Below are 15069 nucleotides of genomic sequence, written 5' to 3' on the forward strand. Positions count from 1 at the left end.
TGTGAGCTCCTTGAGGCTCATCGGGCAGGCACCCTTCTTGCTAATCTTACAGTGATGGTGACGAGCATCGAGGCTTTAAGTAGCATCCTGAGCTTACATCTTCTCAGCTCCTTGCACTAAGCAGTGCACAGGGCCGTGTGAGATTCTTCTTTCCCATTACCTCGTAGACATGTTTACGGTCTGCAGTTCATTCTCGTGATTCTAGGTGTTGACTCATAGATGAAATTGAACTTGAAACCTGCGAGGAAGTGAGGTTCTCAGAGGACAGCTGGACGTGGGAGGATCTGTAGCCTTATCGGTAGACTTGACCGTTCATAACCCATCACCTTCAAAAGAATGAGCATATCTTACCATGTTACCACTGAACGGTGAGCTTGGACATGGAGGAAGGTACATCCCTTTGTGAATGGTAGAGCAGAGGTACTGCATTCTCTTGAGTGTTGTGCTCAAGAAGTCATTCTTGCATATTCTGATGGCTGAAATCTTTTACTAGGTCTCTCTTACATTTGTAATTCATCCTCTTGAAGAAATAACAAGCTTAACCTTCTTCCTGGCCAAGAAGACTTCTTAAAACTGAATATCCAAGTAAGCCTGGAAGCACAGGGCTGTGACACTTGGCTAGATTAAGAAGGTGATTACCTTCTGTGAATACTTTGATGACTAAAACCCTTGGCTCTGTCCCCTCTAAAGCTGTCCCTAAGCTCGTGGGCCACACTTTCCAGGCCACCCCCAACTGCTGAGCTTATTTTATTTCAGTCTTGCTGGGAGGACAATGAAAGCAGTTTTACTTGAGAAAGTTGAAAAGCAGTCAGGTTCTAAGGAAATGAAATTTATAAATGTATTGTTACGAAATCTCATAACCAGCTCACACTGGCAAGCTTGACACAATGTTTTTATTGTGGTGAGTTACCCATCGGGTGTCCTATAATCAGCAGAGACCGTGGACTCTGCGCAGACGGAGTCTGAATTAGCGCCCTGTTGGCACTCTTGGAAGAAGGGAGATAAGCTATTAGAGACGACTGTGAATAACAGTCAGAATGGTCTGGTCGGAGTAGCAGGAATGACGGCTCTCCAACAAAAACTCCGGCACAGAAGGACAGTATTTTCCTAAGGAAAATCTCTCCAGACCTACACTGTGAGGGCACTGCAAGAGAAGGGACTTGGGGTGATGGTTGGAGAGGTGCCCTCCCACAACCCCCCCCCCCCAAATCCCCCCCCCCCGGCTTAAATTTTCCATGATTTCTCAACAACGCTGAGCTCACCACTGTTAGCCAATAGAACCTTTATTTCTTTTTTCTCCCTGTCTCTGTCTTCCCTGCCTCCACAGCCTGACAGTTGTTGAGACTTTGTCAGGGTCTGTTGTCCAGCCGAAGTTCCCTCGGGTATGCTTGTTTCATCGTCCGTGTTCCTCAGGAGACCCTCCTGTCGGGGGAAACGTGGAGATTGGCGCCTCTCCACAGCCTCTCTCACGGGTCTTCTACCCTGTGTCCGTGTGTCTAGTGAGGAAGGCTACGTCGGCCACAGCTCCCTGTGTGTGTGGTTGCCGCCCTGCCTACAGTCACCGTCCAGGCCTTGCCTGCTGGAAATGTGTCCACCGTCTGTGTTCGTGTGAACACTCGTGGTGGAGTGTTTCAAGGGTTTCCTGTGGCCAAGCCAGTTTGAACTGGAATGAATACTTGATGAGTGGCAGACTGTGCAAGGTGGGGCATTTATGCAAACTCAGCCATTCTTGGTGGGATTCCTGTAAAAACACGGCAGCACGAGAGACTGAAGGTAGTCTGCAGAGGACAAGAGCGCCTTTGCAGGGCCAGAAAACACTGGAAATGGGTGGCCTAGACAGATTATTGAGTTCCTCTCATTTTGCAGAGGAAATGATTCAAGAATAGCATATATACATCTATTCTTCTGGGGTGTAATTCATGAAATCCAACACGGAGACGGAAGAGGGCTCTGATCAACCGTTTCGATCCTGGAAATGTGTAATTTTAAAAGCTAAAAAAAAAAAAAAAAAAGCGTGATTTTAAAAAGCGAACACAGGATGGATTTTATCTAGGTGGGGAACCAAGTTCCTATTTGAAAAGTGTAGTGGGAACATCAGCCTGATATGGGGCTGTCCTGAGTTCGAACATGATTGCAAATAAGAATAAAACACAATGGATCCTGTGAGTGCTTCTGAAATGAGCAACTCCATCAGAACTCTTCCTCTGAAGTTCCTGTGCCCGACTGACCAGGGTCAGTCTCTGCACAACCCGAGCTTCTGGAAAAGTCACGAAATACCCGGGCCTGGGAGAGCGGCTCTGAGGGGGGAGGGTGGGTTTTGTGCAGACAGGCTGAATGAACCCCTTGCAGAACACAGCTTTCTGAGTGAATCAGAAATGGGTCCATTATCAGAAAATATCGAAAGCGTAAGGGTCGAATGTTAGGAGAAAATAGTATCTGCTGTCTTTGCCTCCAGACCCCTGAAGTAGAAACATAGGAAGTACGGAGGAAGTGCTCCCGAGGGCGGCTTTCGTGATCCCCATTTCTGGAGAGTGTCTGCCAAAACCATGCGTCTTCTGTGTTACGCATGTGTGTTTGTGCTCATTTCATCAGCGCACCACTGTGTCGAGCTTCCGGTAGAGCCTGAAACCAAAGTCATCATTAGCAAAGTGAGGGTAAATGGCTTGCCCCCACGGCCACAACCCTGGACCACTCCGCACAGTCATCAGCACCCCCCCGCCCCCCCAACCCCCCTGCCTCCCCCAACCCTCCCCGTCTGCATTGTATTTGAACTCGCTTGTCCACCTGCTTCCTTAGCCTTGCTCTGCTTCAGTCCAGAGTGAGTAGCTGGCAAGGGGGTACATCATTTCACCCATAGTTCAGTGTGATACCATCTGCCCTGGACATGAAACCCTGGCCCTTCCCATCAGCTGCTGGAATGCTGCCTTGGCAGTCATTTATCTGCTTACCTCAACCCATAAGCATCTCTTTCTGATTAGGTAACGGGTCGAGGTGTTAGCGTCTAACTCTCATGCTGTCTTCGGCATTCCTTATCGACAGCTTTTTCTTTCTTTCTGTAAGATCCCGGCTCTGTTCTGACTGAGCAGTGGGATTTTTGTCCGCACGATTCCTCTTTCGCCAGGAGGTTGGAGGGAGGCGTGCTGCTCTGGGAAGTTAATTTTCACAGTGGCCAACTGTATTTGCGTTGACCAGGTACACACGCAGGATCTTGAGGCCCGCATTCCTTGAGAGTGTGCCGTCTCCATCTGGGGCTCAAAAGTCCCCCCATCCTCCCGCTTGAACCTCCACCCTCCACTTTCTAGCCCAGAACCTTTGACGTCCGAGCCAGGCCTTTGCCACAAAGCTGACCATAGTTTCCTTCTGGTCATTCGGAGAGTGCTGCTCAGGGAAAACTGGGTCAACCAGTGGATTTGAGGTTTCGAGAGGCACTAGACAGACGTGATTATAAAAGCCAGATCTCCTATGCAGCTTGGCCTGAGGGCCACTGAGAAGCTCCTGTCTCTGACCTAGTATGTTTGTAAGAACTTGGATGTATTTGATCCCAGGACCTCACCAGGCTTGGAAAGTAAGCCAGCTACAGGTAAGTGGAAGTGGAAGCTGTGCAGCTGGAGTTCTCGGAAGGGCAGCAGGCTAGGGCCACGGCCGGCCTCTGGAGACGGCCTGGAGGTGGCGTCATGCGCAGGGCTGCTCGAGCAGCCAGCCACCCTTGCGTTCTGGAACAGCCGGCCCTGGGTGATTTGGTCCGAGCCGCAGAGTCCTCGCCCCTAACCTTCTCTTCCCGTGTATTCAGCTCCACCTACAAGGACTCCAGCAGCCTGCACCTCCCCGCGGAGCGTTTCTCCCCCGTGCGCCGGTTCTCGGACGGGGCCGCAAGCGTCCAGGCCTTCAAAGCTCACCTGGAGAAGCTGGCAAGCAGCAGTAGCATCAGACGGCTGCAGCAGGTAACGGCGGGGGCGGCAGCCCCTCCGGAGAAGCGCGGGCACGCCGAGCAGTAGCGCGGGCAGGAGCGGGCAGGCAAATCGCCGCCCCGCCCCGTCAAGGTTCAGATCCGGGTAGCTTCCTAACGCTCCTTCCCTCCTCCTTGGTACGTACGGCTTTCCCCAGGCTCAAACAGCCCCCACGTCCCGTCCCCCCCCCACCGAAGGGCCTAGATTTTCCTCCCGTCTCTGTAATTTTCAGAGAGGGATTCCTGGGCATGGGTTTCGGTGGGAAGCCCCAGGGAAGGGGCTTCTAAGCAGCCTTGGCATTCCTCTCATGAGTCATGGGCGCTGGGTCTTGCTGGAGCCTGCTCGGCGTTGTTGCCACCTGGCATGCTCTGCAGTGGGTATGGGATGGGGCTCCCAGAGGAAGGAAGAAGGGTACCTCCAGGCTTCCGTTAAGGGCCAGTTTCCTTTCTGCCTTCCCGATGACCAGGCTGCAAGCGACAGGTGCTCTGCGCACAGATTTCACACCGGACACTTCCACTGGCCCACGGGCCACCCCTGGTGTCTTCCATTCGTTCACCCGGCACGGAATGTGAACGTATTTAGGACACGAATACCTATATACAGCTGGGTCGGTTGTTCATTAAGGACACCGCTCTTCTCTTGGGGCTCTTCCTGCCCCTGAGATGCCTCTGCATCTGCTGACGTCCCTGCATGGGGTGGGCCCGGCTGCGCCCCATCTGTATTACCTGCTTTCCCTTCAGGAGTGCGAGCAGCTGCAGAAGATGTACGGGGGGCACATTGATGAGCGAGCCCTGGAGAAGACCCAGCAGCAGCATATGTTATACCAGCAGGAGCAGCACCACCACATTCTCCAGCAGCAGATTCAAGTAGGCCTTCACTCTTTGCTCGCTCCAGCTTGTTTGGAGTTTGCTCTCAGGCTGATTTGCCTGTGAATTTTGGAGGAGATCACGCAGGGCAGAATGGAGTTATGTTTATGGTTGACTTGTTTGAGTAAAGGTAATCAAACTTTTGGACGAACCACAAAAGCATAAACTTCAGTCACAGATAGTTCTTTCTGTTTCTTCCCTTCCCGAGAATAGCTCTGATTGATCCTCAAGCTGACTATTATTTTTCTCCTTTCCCCCATATGTTTAGGATTCTATCTGTCCTCCTCAGCCTTCTCCACCTCTTCAGGCTGCATGTGAAAATCAGCCAGCCCTTCTTACCCACCAGCTCCAGAGGTAATGAATCACTGGTCTCACGCCTCAGCCGTTGTCTCTCTAATTGCTATCCTTGGCCTGCCTCTTATGGGAGGGATTGACTGACTTCAGCATTCATCTTGGAAGAACCTCTGTGAAAAGCAGAGAGATCAGTTTAAATGTTAGCTGCCTCCCTGAAATCCTAACGTATTCAGTCCCACGCTATTTCCTTTTCTTAGCCCCACAGACAAAGTAATCTGACAGGCATACCGGCCAAGACCCAGGCCCACATGCCCTCTGCCTCTCTTTGTCTGGGAAGTCTGGTAAACTAAGATGTGATTAGGTCTGCGTACACTGTGGTGGGGGATGTACATATGTTTTTCTAGCCTGGAGCCTTATCAAAACTTAAAAAAGAAATCGTTTCTTACACGTTATGTGTAGCGTATGGCTGAGAGTAAGGTCAAGGTTATACTGTCACCTCAGGAAATTTACTTATTTATCTGGTTTTGTTGTTTTTTAAGGTTAAGGATTCAGCCTTCAAGCCCACCCCCCAACCACCCCAACAACCATCTCTTCAGACCACCCAGTAATAGTCCTCCCCCCATGAGCAGTGCCATGATCCAGTCTCACGGTGAGTGTGGAGGTTTAGACTGAACCATGATAAGCCACATGGAGAAAATGAGTCCTAGTCTTGAGTGTTGCAGGTGTGCAATAGTATTTAAGGGTATAGGCTATCGAGCCCGGCGGCCTTGGTTTGAATCTTGGTCCCACCAACACCTTAGCTGTGCCACCGCAGGTAAGTTACTTAACTTCTGCATGCCTTAGCCTCTTCAAATGTAAAAGAGGGATAATAAGAGTATTTAATGAATAAACACATGAAAAACACTTAGATAATAGTTCTCAATAAAGGGTAACTATTACAATTATTTTCAATAAAACCCCCGCCGACCCTACCAAATAAAAAAAGCTGCTACCAGAACCTCCCTTACCGTCATGCCTCATTGGTTCTCCATCACGTGGGGTCCTCCCTTGTGGGTGTTTGGGAGGAGGTTGAGATGAGTATACCCGAATTGGTATGGGTCTTTAGAGACCAGTGAGTTGAGGATTTAGTATTCCCCAAACTGGTAATCTCTTAAGTAACGCCACACAGTCTAGAGCCCCTGAAGAGTCTGCATTGGTCTCTAGGCCCTTCCTACTCCATGTGGGGTTCCCTGACTAACGGTATCAGCAGGAAAAGTAGAGTCTCGGGTCCCACCCCAGACATGCTGAATCACAGTCTGCATTTCAGCAAGATCCCTGGGCCATTCGTATGTCCGTTTGAGTTTGCTAAGCTCTGCCCTAGATCAGAGCTACTCAAAGAATACTCCAGGACCACCTTTCAGAGCCACTTACTGAAAATACAAATTCTTGGGGCCCCACCTGGACCCCACCCAGAATCCTGCGGGTAGGACCCGGAAATCTATTTTAACAAGTTCTCCACACGCTGCCGTTTGCGAAGCGCTGATCTAGACGGTGTCCAGTGTGAGTGTCCTCGCCATTTCCTCCTGCTTCCAGCCGGCAGGTGACCTGGGCATCGGGTCACGCTGGGTTTCCTCTCTCTCCAGGCGCCGCCTCGCCCTCCCAGTTTCCAGGCTTACCGTCCCGAGGCGCAGTCTTCCAGCAGCAGCCCGAGAACTGCTCCCCTCCTCCCAGCGTGGCCCTAACCTGCCTGGGCCTCCAGCAGCCTCCGCAGTCACAGCAGGTGACCATCCAAGTACAGGAGCCCGTTGACATGCTCAGCAGTATGCCAGGGACAGCTGCAGGCTCTGCCGGGCGAGGCCTCTCCATCAGCCCCAGTGCCAGTCAGATTCAGATGCAGCACCGTACCAGCCTGATGGCCACCTTCAGCTACGGGCACCGCCCCTTGTCCAAGCAGCTGAGTGCCGACAGTGCAGAGGCCCACAGGTAAGGCTGCGGGCAGGCACCGGCCGTCTGTCCAGGTGATCTGGGAGGGAGGAAGCCCCTTAGCAGGGCGAGAGAGGAGAAGGGGAGGAGAGTGAGTCTGGCTGGGCTGTGCTCGTCTCACCCTTTCCCAAATCAGGGGGGTGGGTGTGGGATGAACTTGAAACCTGTTTATTGACCCAGGATCAAAGTGCTAATAATGAGACAGAGAAGGAAAATGACAGAGCTACCTTCCTATTTGTCTCCAAAGAAGAAAATGGCCTATTAGAGGAATTTCTAAAAATGCCAGACCCCTTGTCTATTTTTTTAGGATTCTTTCCCTCTGTCACTTTTATTCTAAGAGCTTGGTGCTTCTTAGTAGCTCAGAGATGCTGTAAAATAGGCCAAGTCCCTCTCTTGAAGCTGGAGCTGGAGCTGTCCCCCACACGGTGCCCCGTGACCCCTGGCGGTGACCGGAGAAGCGAATGCGAGGACGAGTCGGGATGCTGCGTGCATCCCCATCTTCCCCGTCACACCGCACTTCCCTGTCCCGGGGAGGGGGGGCTCCCTACTGAGGAAGAGGAGTAGCTGTTCCCCAGGGGACTCTAGCGCACCTGTCACGCGGATGCCTGGTACTCACTCCCTTTTGTGTCTGCAGCTCGAACGGGAATCGGTTCTCCCCTGCTAACTACGACCAGGCGCACTTACACCCCCACCTGTTTTCGGACCCGTCCCGGGGTTCCCCCAGCAGCTACAGCCCTTCAGCAGGAGCGGGGTTCCCTCCAGCCCAAGCCCTGAAAGTCCCTCCACTTGACCAGTTCCCCACCTTCCCTCCCAGCGCCCATCAGCAGCCAGCGCACTATGCGGCGTCGGCCCTGCAGCAGGCCCTGCTGTCCCCCACGCCGCCAGACTACACGAGACACCAGCAGGTGCCGCACATCCTCCAGGGACTGCTCTCCCCCCGGCACTCGCTCAGCGGCCACTCGGACATCCGGCTGCCCCCGGCGGAGTTCGCGCAGCTCGTGAAGAGGCAGCGGCAGCAGCAGGACTACCCCGACCTGTTCCGGCACAGGAACCAGGGGGACGCGGGGAGCCTGGCTCCCGGTCTCGGGGGGCAGCCCTTGGCAGAGCGCCAGGCTTTACCGTATCAGAATGCTGACTCGCTCCACCACCACCACACCAGCCCCCAGCGTCTCCTGCAGATCAGGGCCCAGGAATGCCTGTCGCAGGCCGCGCCCCCCAGCCCCGCGCACGGGTACGCCCAGCAGCCGGCCCTCCTGCGCTCGGAGAGCATGGAAGAGGAGTGCTCCTGTGAGGCAGCCACGGACAGCTTCCCGGACAGGAAGCGCTCAAACGCAGGGACCAAAGGCTGCCGTGACAGCCCCCTGCTCTTGAGTACTGCTGGACCCGGGGACCCCGAGTCTTTACTGGGAACTGTGAGCCACACGCAGGAGTTGGGGATGCATCCCTACCGACATCAGTCGACTGCTGCATTCAGTCGAAATAAGGGGTCCAGCCAAGGTAAGAGCCCTTCGGGGTAAGCGTCCCGGGCCAGTCTGCCCGAATTCACGTAACTCAGGGACGGCGTCTTTTTCCAGTCAGGGCTCTGTGTTCCTAAGAGAAAAAGAATTCCTGAGAAGACCTGCAGGACCCTATGGGGCAGAAGGATGTGGGGAACAGGCACTGGTCCTTAAGGGGAATGCTTTCAAAATAAAAAGATAGCGATAGGAAATTAGCGCTTACATAATCCAGTCGGTAAGGATAGTTCCCATTTCTCCTATTCGTACCATGGTTCCTTGGAAACCAGAATTTCCCGTCATCAAAATAGCCCACTTTAACTTCTGCAGTAGAACAAAATCAGCCAGTGCTAAGGAAATACGGCTTTGTGTAAATGGTGTTGGACCAAGGGTCAGAAACGCCCCTCGATTCCAGACTCGCCTCTATCACGAATGCCGTAACCTTGTCACTTAAACCCCAGGTTCTTAAGTTCTCCTCTGTGAAAAATGGGCAGGAGGAACAATGATGCTTTGCAGAGTACTTGGGAAGATAAAAACATGCACGTATGTGCCGTGTTTCACATAATGCGTGCGCGCACGCACATGTGAGGATGAGAGAAGCACTTGCTCCTCAGCAAGGATGATGGAAATGTGAGGCATTATTAGTACTCTGCTCCTCTCATTAACAAGCTAAGTACAGAATATCCCAGCGTCATAAGGGATCCCCGGTGTTTTCCTGCATCACTTTGTATAATGCATGAGTACGTTCATTTCCATCCTGAAGGAGATTAGGATTACCAGCAGTCAGTTATACTCCGAAAATCTTCTTCCATCGTCATCCTAGCATTCATCCGAGACAAAAACTGCACTGACATCCATCCCATCACCATAGATCACAGAAAATGAGCCTATCCAGAAAATAAACCGTCTTGAAACCGAGCATATCTTCCATCCTCCCCCTCTTGGAGTTACCTGCATCTCCTGGCCTGTCCTTTGAGGTCAGCACACAAACTCCTGGGGAGTTAGGTCCTATGGAACAGAGCAGGACAGAGGCCTTGCTCTGAATCCGTTTATGAAGAAGACTTGGTGCTTTCCGGTTGTGCTTAGTAATGCACGGCCAGGGAGGGACATGTGCTTGCCTAAAACAGTTCAGAATCCTGGGTTTTTGAGCAAATGGGTGCCATTCGGCTTAGAGGCCTGCACCGGTCAGCAGACTGTGTTCGCCTGCGGCTGTATTTGTAGGTGGGCATAGGATGGTGGGAGATTTCAGAACCAGGTCATATGTGGAATGGCTGACAGACCTGGCAATGTTTAGGCTTGGGAGGAAAAAAGGAACTAAGGAGAACCATCATAACCACGTGGAACAAGGGATTAGACTTTTTGGAGTCCGTATTATGGGCCAGGACCAAGATCAGGATCGAAGTGTCAGCAAATGTCAACTCCTGTGGAAGACCTTCATAAGAACTTTCTAGAATAAGCTGCTTCAGCAGCCTGGGAGCTTTCTGTCACTGGGAGTGTTCCAGCAGAGGCAGGATGATAGTATCAGGGATACTGAGGAAGAGCTTCGTGCGTGAATGAAAGCTTTTCACCAGATTAGCATATTGTAGTCGGTGTAAAAAGGAGGAGAATGGTGAACATCTCTCCAGGGCTTTCCATGTGCCAGACACCCACTGCTATTCACATACAAGTTCATTTAATCCTCACAGCAACCCTATAAGGCAGTTAACTCTTCCTGTCCCCATTTCACCAGTGAGACAAACGAGACACAGATTAAGTAATTTGTCCCCAAGGTCAGCAGCTGTTAAGTGGCACGTGAGCCCGGGAGTTATCCCGTTCCCTGCAGGAGATGCTGACTAAGCACGTCCCAGGTGTGCAAGGCAGTGAGGACTGAGCAGAGCCAGAGCAAACAGCGTCCACTCCCCGCTCCCCCCGCCGCCCCATCCTGGAATGCCATGTATGGAAACACCTTTTGAAATGTTTTTCTTCAAAAATTCTCATTTCTGCCCAGTTTTCCCTCCTGTGTGACTCCTGCGTACAGAAAGGCTGGGGGGCTTGAATTCGCCTGTGTCCCATAATTGTCCGAGGAACACCCCCCCCGCCCCCAGCAGGCTTGCTCGTCTCTTTGGTGCCTACGGTGAGGCAGACTGTAGTCGGCTCGTACGGGTGCTGCGGGGGCACCAGAGGGGGGAGAGAGAGTTCTCAGTCAGAAGAATAGCACAGGTTTCCAGCAAGAAGCGCATTTGAGTCGGGTCTTGGTGGACGAAGAGGAATTTGCCATTTGGCTGTAAGGGAGAAGCCAGGGGAAAGACCAGCAGGCGGGGTGCCTTGGTGGTGTTCTGGGGGGGAAGCAAGCAGGTTTGGTGGGTTTGAAGTGTAGTGCACATGAAGGAAGGAGTAGAAGCTAAGGACAGAGGTTTCCTTTTTTTTTTTTTCCCCACTGTAAAATGCTCATTTATTAAAGTCTAAGACAATTATATGTTCTACAAGAGTATGCAGCATGTTCTTATTTTAGATGCAGCCATAAAGGGAGCACAGCTCTTAAATGCAAACAGGAATTGTATCTGATAATTAATAGAACCAAAGTCCACAGCAGCAGTAAAAATTAAATTGGCCTTAAATCCCATTTTATAGATTGTTTCTATGTGGGCAGAGGTTTTCAAAGATCCAGAGTATGATCTAGATCCAGCTGCCTTGTGCCACAGGAAGTCCTGAGGCCTTCCCTTCTGGCCAGAACTTCACGGTTCTGTGATTCTTTTGACAGATCTCCCCTACTTCTTCTCCTGGCTGAGTGACGCTCATTACTTCTGTCCTCCCTCTCCCTTCTCCCTACCTTGTCCCGTCCACCACCATCACCACCCTTATCCCCTCCAGACATCTCCTCTGGTCTCTGGAAGAATCAAGCAATAAGTGTCTCCCTAAAGCTTTTAGCTCAGGACTACCCTGTGCCTGGTTACCGGCTTTGCCAGTACCTTCCCCTCCGAAAGCCCTTTATTTCTTGAACCTTCTTTTCCTGACCTTTGATAACGAGCTTTTCTAGAAATTGTAATCTTAGCTCCTGCCCTGCTTGCTAATACAGTGTAGAGATGATTCTTCCTTCTTTCTACCCAGTTGGCTCTAAACTTACTCTTTTTAAAAATTTATTTATTTTTATTTAATTTCAATTAACATGTTATTGGTGTCAGAGGTAGCGGTCAGTGATTCATCAGTCTTCTGTAACACCCAGTGCTCATTACATCACGTGCCCTCCTTAATGCCCATCACCCAGTTACCCCATCCCCCACCCCTCTCCCCTCCAGCAACCCTCAGTTTTTTGTTGTTGTTGTTGTTTATAAAGATTTATTTATTTGACACAGAGAAAGAGCACAAGCAGGGGGAGTGGGAGAGGGAGAAGCAGGCTCCCGCGGAGCAGGGAGCCCGATGCGGGGCTCGATCCCAGGACCCCGGGATCACGACCTGAGCCGAAGGCAGATGCCCAACCGACTGAGCCACCCAGGATACCCCAGCAACCCTCAGTTTTAAACTTTCTCTTTAACTGAGCCACAGAGGATGCCTTTTCTTGCTTGAGTACTGTTCATCTTGTCTCCCTCCAACATCTGTCCCTACTCTGTGACTCTTGCAACCATCTACAGTTGTCTTTAGTGAATAAAGCCACAAGTTGATTACTGTGATTTTACAACCCGGTATAGTGAGATAAAGCAGTAGGGAAACCACTGGCCTCGGGGAGCCCCATGCTGCTCAAGAGTTCTAGTCACCTGCGGGCGTGGACATCGGTGTGTTTAAAATGACGTCTTCCAGGGCGCCTGGGTGGCTCAGTCGTTAAGCATCTGCCTTCGGCTCAGGTCATGATCCCAGGGTCCTGGGATCGAGCCCCGCATCGGGCTCCCTGCTCAGCGGGGAGCCTGCTTCTCCCTCTCCCACTCCCCCTGCTTGTGTTCCTGCTCTCGCTGTCTCTCTCTCTGTCAAATAAATAAATAAAATCTTTAAAAAAAAAAAAATGACGTCTTCCTCTGAGGTGTCCCATTGTCCTTACCTTAGACGACACGAGCTTCCTCCAGGACCGTGGGCCTGGCACATCACGTCTCCTCTCTTTCCTCATCTGTGTAACGGGGGACATTAAGCTAAATGCCCCCAAAGAGAAGGAGGATGGGATTCATGTCTGCAGTACTTCTGCTCCATGCCTGAGGCTCTCAGCTCGGTTACTCCTTTCTTTTCCACAGCCGCCCTGGTTGTATATATGTATGTTACAGTCCCTTTTACGGTAGAAGCCATGGCTCCACCATCTTTTCCCGCTTTAACCTGACATGATTCTGTTCTTTAATCACAGACCTGTACCTCTGAAACAAATAATACATTTTATGTTAAAAGAAAAGAAGAAAGGGACGCCTGGGTGGCTCAGTCGGTTAAGCGTCTGCCTTCGGCTCAGGTCATGATCCCAGGGTCCTGGGATCGAGTCCCGCATCGGGCTCCCTGCTCTGCGGGGAGCCTGCTTCTCCCTCTGCCTCTGTCTCTCTCTGTCTCTCATGAATAAGTAAAATCTTTAAAAAAAAATTAAAAAAAAAGAAAAGAAGAAAGTAGTAGGAAGGGAAAAATGAAGGGGGGGAATTCGGAGGGGGAGACGAACCCTGAGAGACGATGGACTCTGAGAAACAAACTGAGGGTTCTAGAGGGGAGGGAGGTGGGAGGATGGGTTAGCCTGGTGATGGGTATTGAGGAGGGCACGTTCTGCATGGAGCACTGGGTGTTGTGCACAAACAATGAATCGTGGAACACTACATCTAAAACTAATGATGTAATGTATGGGGATTAACATAACAATAAAAAAACCCAACTTGAGTGCTCATAGCGTTACCCTACCAAAGAGCCACCAGATAATTGGCTGTCACTTTTGCCAACAGGGGTTCTAATGCTGCCGCCCCCCCCCCATTGCAGGCCTGTGCGGGAGGCTCATGCTTGTTTATCTCTTTGGCCAGAAAGGAATGCCCGCTGTCCTTGAATGACCCTTCCATCTCTGTGTGGTGACACACTAGTCCCAAGACCCTTCACCTGCTATTCCCATGACAGCAAATTCAGCAGTTTACTGAAGGACTGGGTTGCACAAGATGGTCTTGTAGGAGCTGTGGGGAGTGCAGGGATGGAAAGACAAAGAACCTGCCCTCAGGGGGCTTACACTCTGCTGGGGAAAGGAAGACAAGCTCATAAACAGCATTAGCCTGAAGTGCTACAGAATGAGTGCTGGAAGAGGTGTAATTATTAAGGAATAGAGCTAGTGAGATCCTCCTAAAATTTCGTAAGGCTAGAGGAACAGGGATCAGTGGTGACAGTCCGCTGTAGTCCTATTTCCTTTGTGGCCGCCTGCTACCAATCAGTGCGGGGCCAGGCCCTGCTGGGGCGCCGAGCTCACAACATGCCAGAGGCGTGTCTCGAGTGTGGCAAGCTCCCGGCACTGTCCATGCCCCATGCTGCCTGCGATCGCCCTTGTCTGCCACTCCAGAACGAGAAAGAAGGTTTATCTCCCTTCTGTGCTGTCGGTACACTTGATCTTTTTTTTTTTTTTTACTTTGCAAATAAATAAGTACAACAGCATAATGGGTTTACACAGTGAGATTATCAACTGAACTCACAAAGAAACCACATCCTCCACCCGCCCCCCCCCCCAAGCTTCATCAGCTTCAGCAATATTTGTGGACTCAGGCCTCACAGAGGGGTGAAACAATGACAGGACAGGAGGGTTCACCCCTCAGAACTTTTGAGAGGAATAGGCACACATGGCATTTTTGCTCTCCTTTTCTCTTAGAGCCCAGTAAATGAGTAAGGGCGAGTCAACATTGACAGATTCAATAGAGAGTTGTGCAAGCCGCCCCCAGAGTCCCCAGGGCAGGGGGGCAGTGTGCACGGGGCCCTCTGGGGATGTGCCCCCCGCGTGATCGCATGGCCGCCCCCGCACTCTCTCCGCCTGACTTTGGTCAGTACCCGAGAACGCTGCTCTCGGATGTCCTCTCTCCCCCGTTATTTCTGTCGCCTTCGGTGAGCGTCACCGTTCCTCTAGCTGCTCATGAGGCAGAAGGGACCACAGCCTGGAGCTTGGATTTCCTGTCCCTCGGTCAGTAGGTTAGCCGCCTGACCTGCCCCCCCCACACCCCTCCCACAGGTCGGCAGGTCTCTGTGGCGTGTCACAAAGGACTGGAGACTCAGGACGCAGCATTCTTATTAAAAAGGACACTTGACTCGTGTAATCCCTCACAGCTTGTTCAAGAGCTTTTCACCTGTGGTGTCTTTGCAGCCCGCCAACAACCCTCATTTTTCAGATACAGGGAAATCGCTGAGATTACGTGTGGGAGCCAGGCTCGTGCACTGTCGGGGATGGAGCTGGACCCCGACGTCGAGTGTTCTGATTCCCGGGCTTACCTTCTTCCCGGCAGGCCTCCGGGCCTCCCATTCTGCACCGCGCACGCCTGTCTGCCAAGCCGAAGGTGCCAGTCCTGCCGGCGCTTTGGCCTGTGCATTATACGGAAGCTTTGTCGCCTAACT

At 51.8% G+C, this 15069-nt stretch overlaps 1 protein-coding gene across 12 annotated transcripts in view; it reads left to right on the plus strand.

Moving 5' to 3' along the window:
• SIK3 (SIK family kinase 3) overlaps positions 1 to 15069 on the plus strand; it is a 242383-nt gene that overhangs the window by 221798 nt on the left and 5516 nt on the right. For 5 of the 12 annotated variants that reach the window (XM_045894973.3, XM_045894974.3, XM_064577404.1 and 2 more), the window contains 6 exons: positions 3791 to 3941; positions 4688 to 4813; positions 5082 to 5167; positions 5647 to 5756; positions 6730 to 7069; positions 7704 to 8566. In XM_045894973.3, the coding sequence (XP_045750929.1) occupies positions 3791 to 3941; positions 4688 to 4813; positions 5082 to 5167; positions 5647 to 5756; positions 6730 to 7069; positions 7704 to 8566 (1676 nt within the window). Of the gene's footprint in view, positions 1 to 205; positions 3511 to 3790; positions 4085 to 4687; positions 4814 to 5081; positions 5168 to 5646; positions 5757 to 6729; positions 7070 to 7703; positions 8567 to 15069 lie in introns of those variants that run through there. The other 7 variants (XM_045894975.3, XM_045894976.3, XR_010407101.1 and 4 more) reach the window with 6 other exon arrangements.

This window comes from Mirounga angustirostris, unplaced genomic scaffold (assembly GCF_029215605.1).
Source record: "Mirounga angustirostris isolate CCGP_5_RB_7025 unplaced genomic scaffold, mMirAng1.0.hap1 SCAF_13, whole genome shotgun sequence".
Lineage (NCBI taxonomy): Eukaryota > Metazoa > Chordata > Mammalia > Carnivora > Phocidae > Mirounga > Mirounga angustirostris.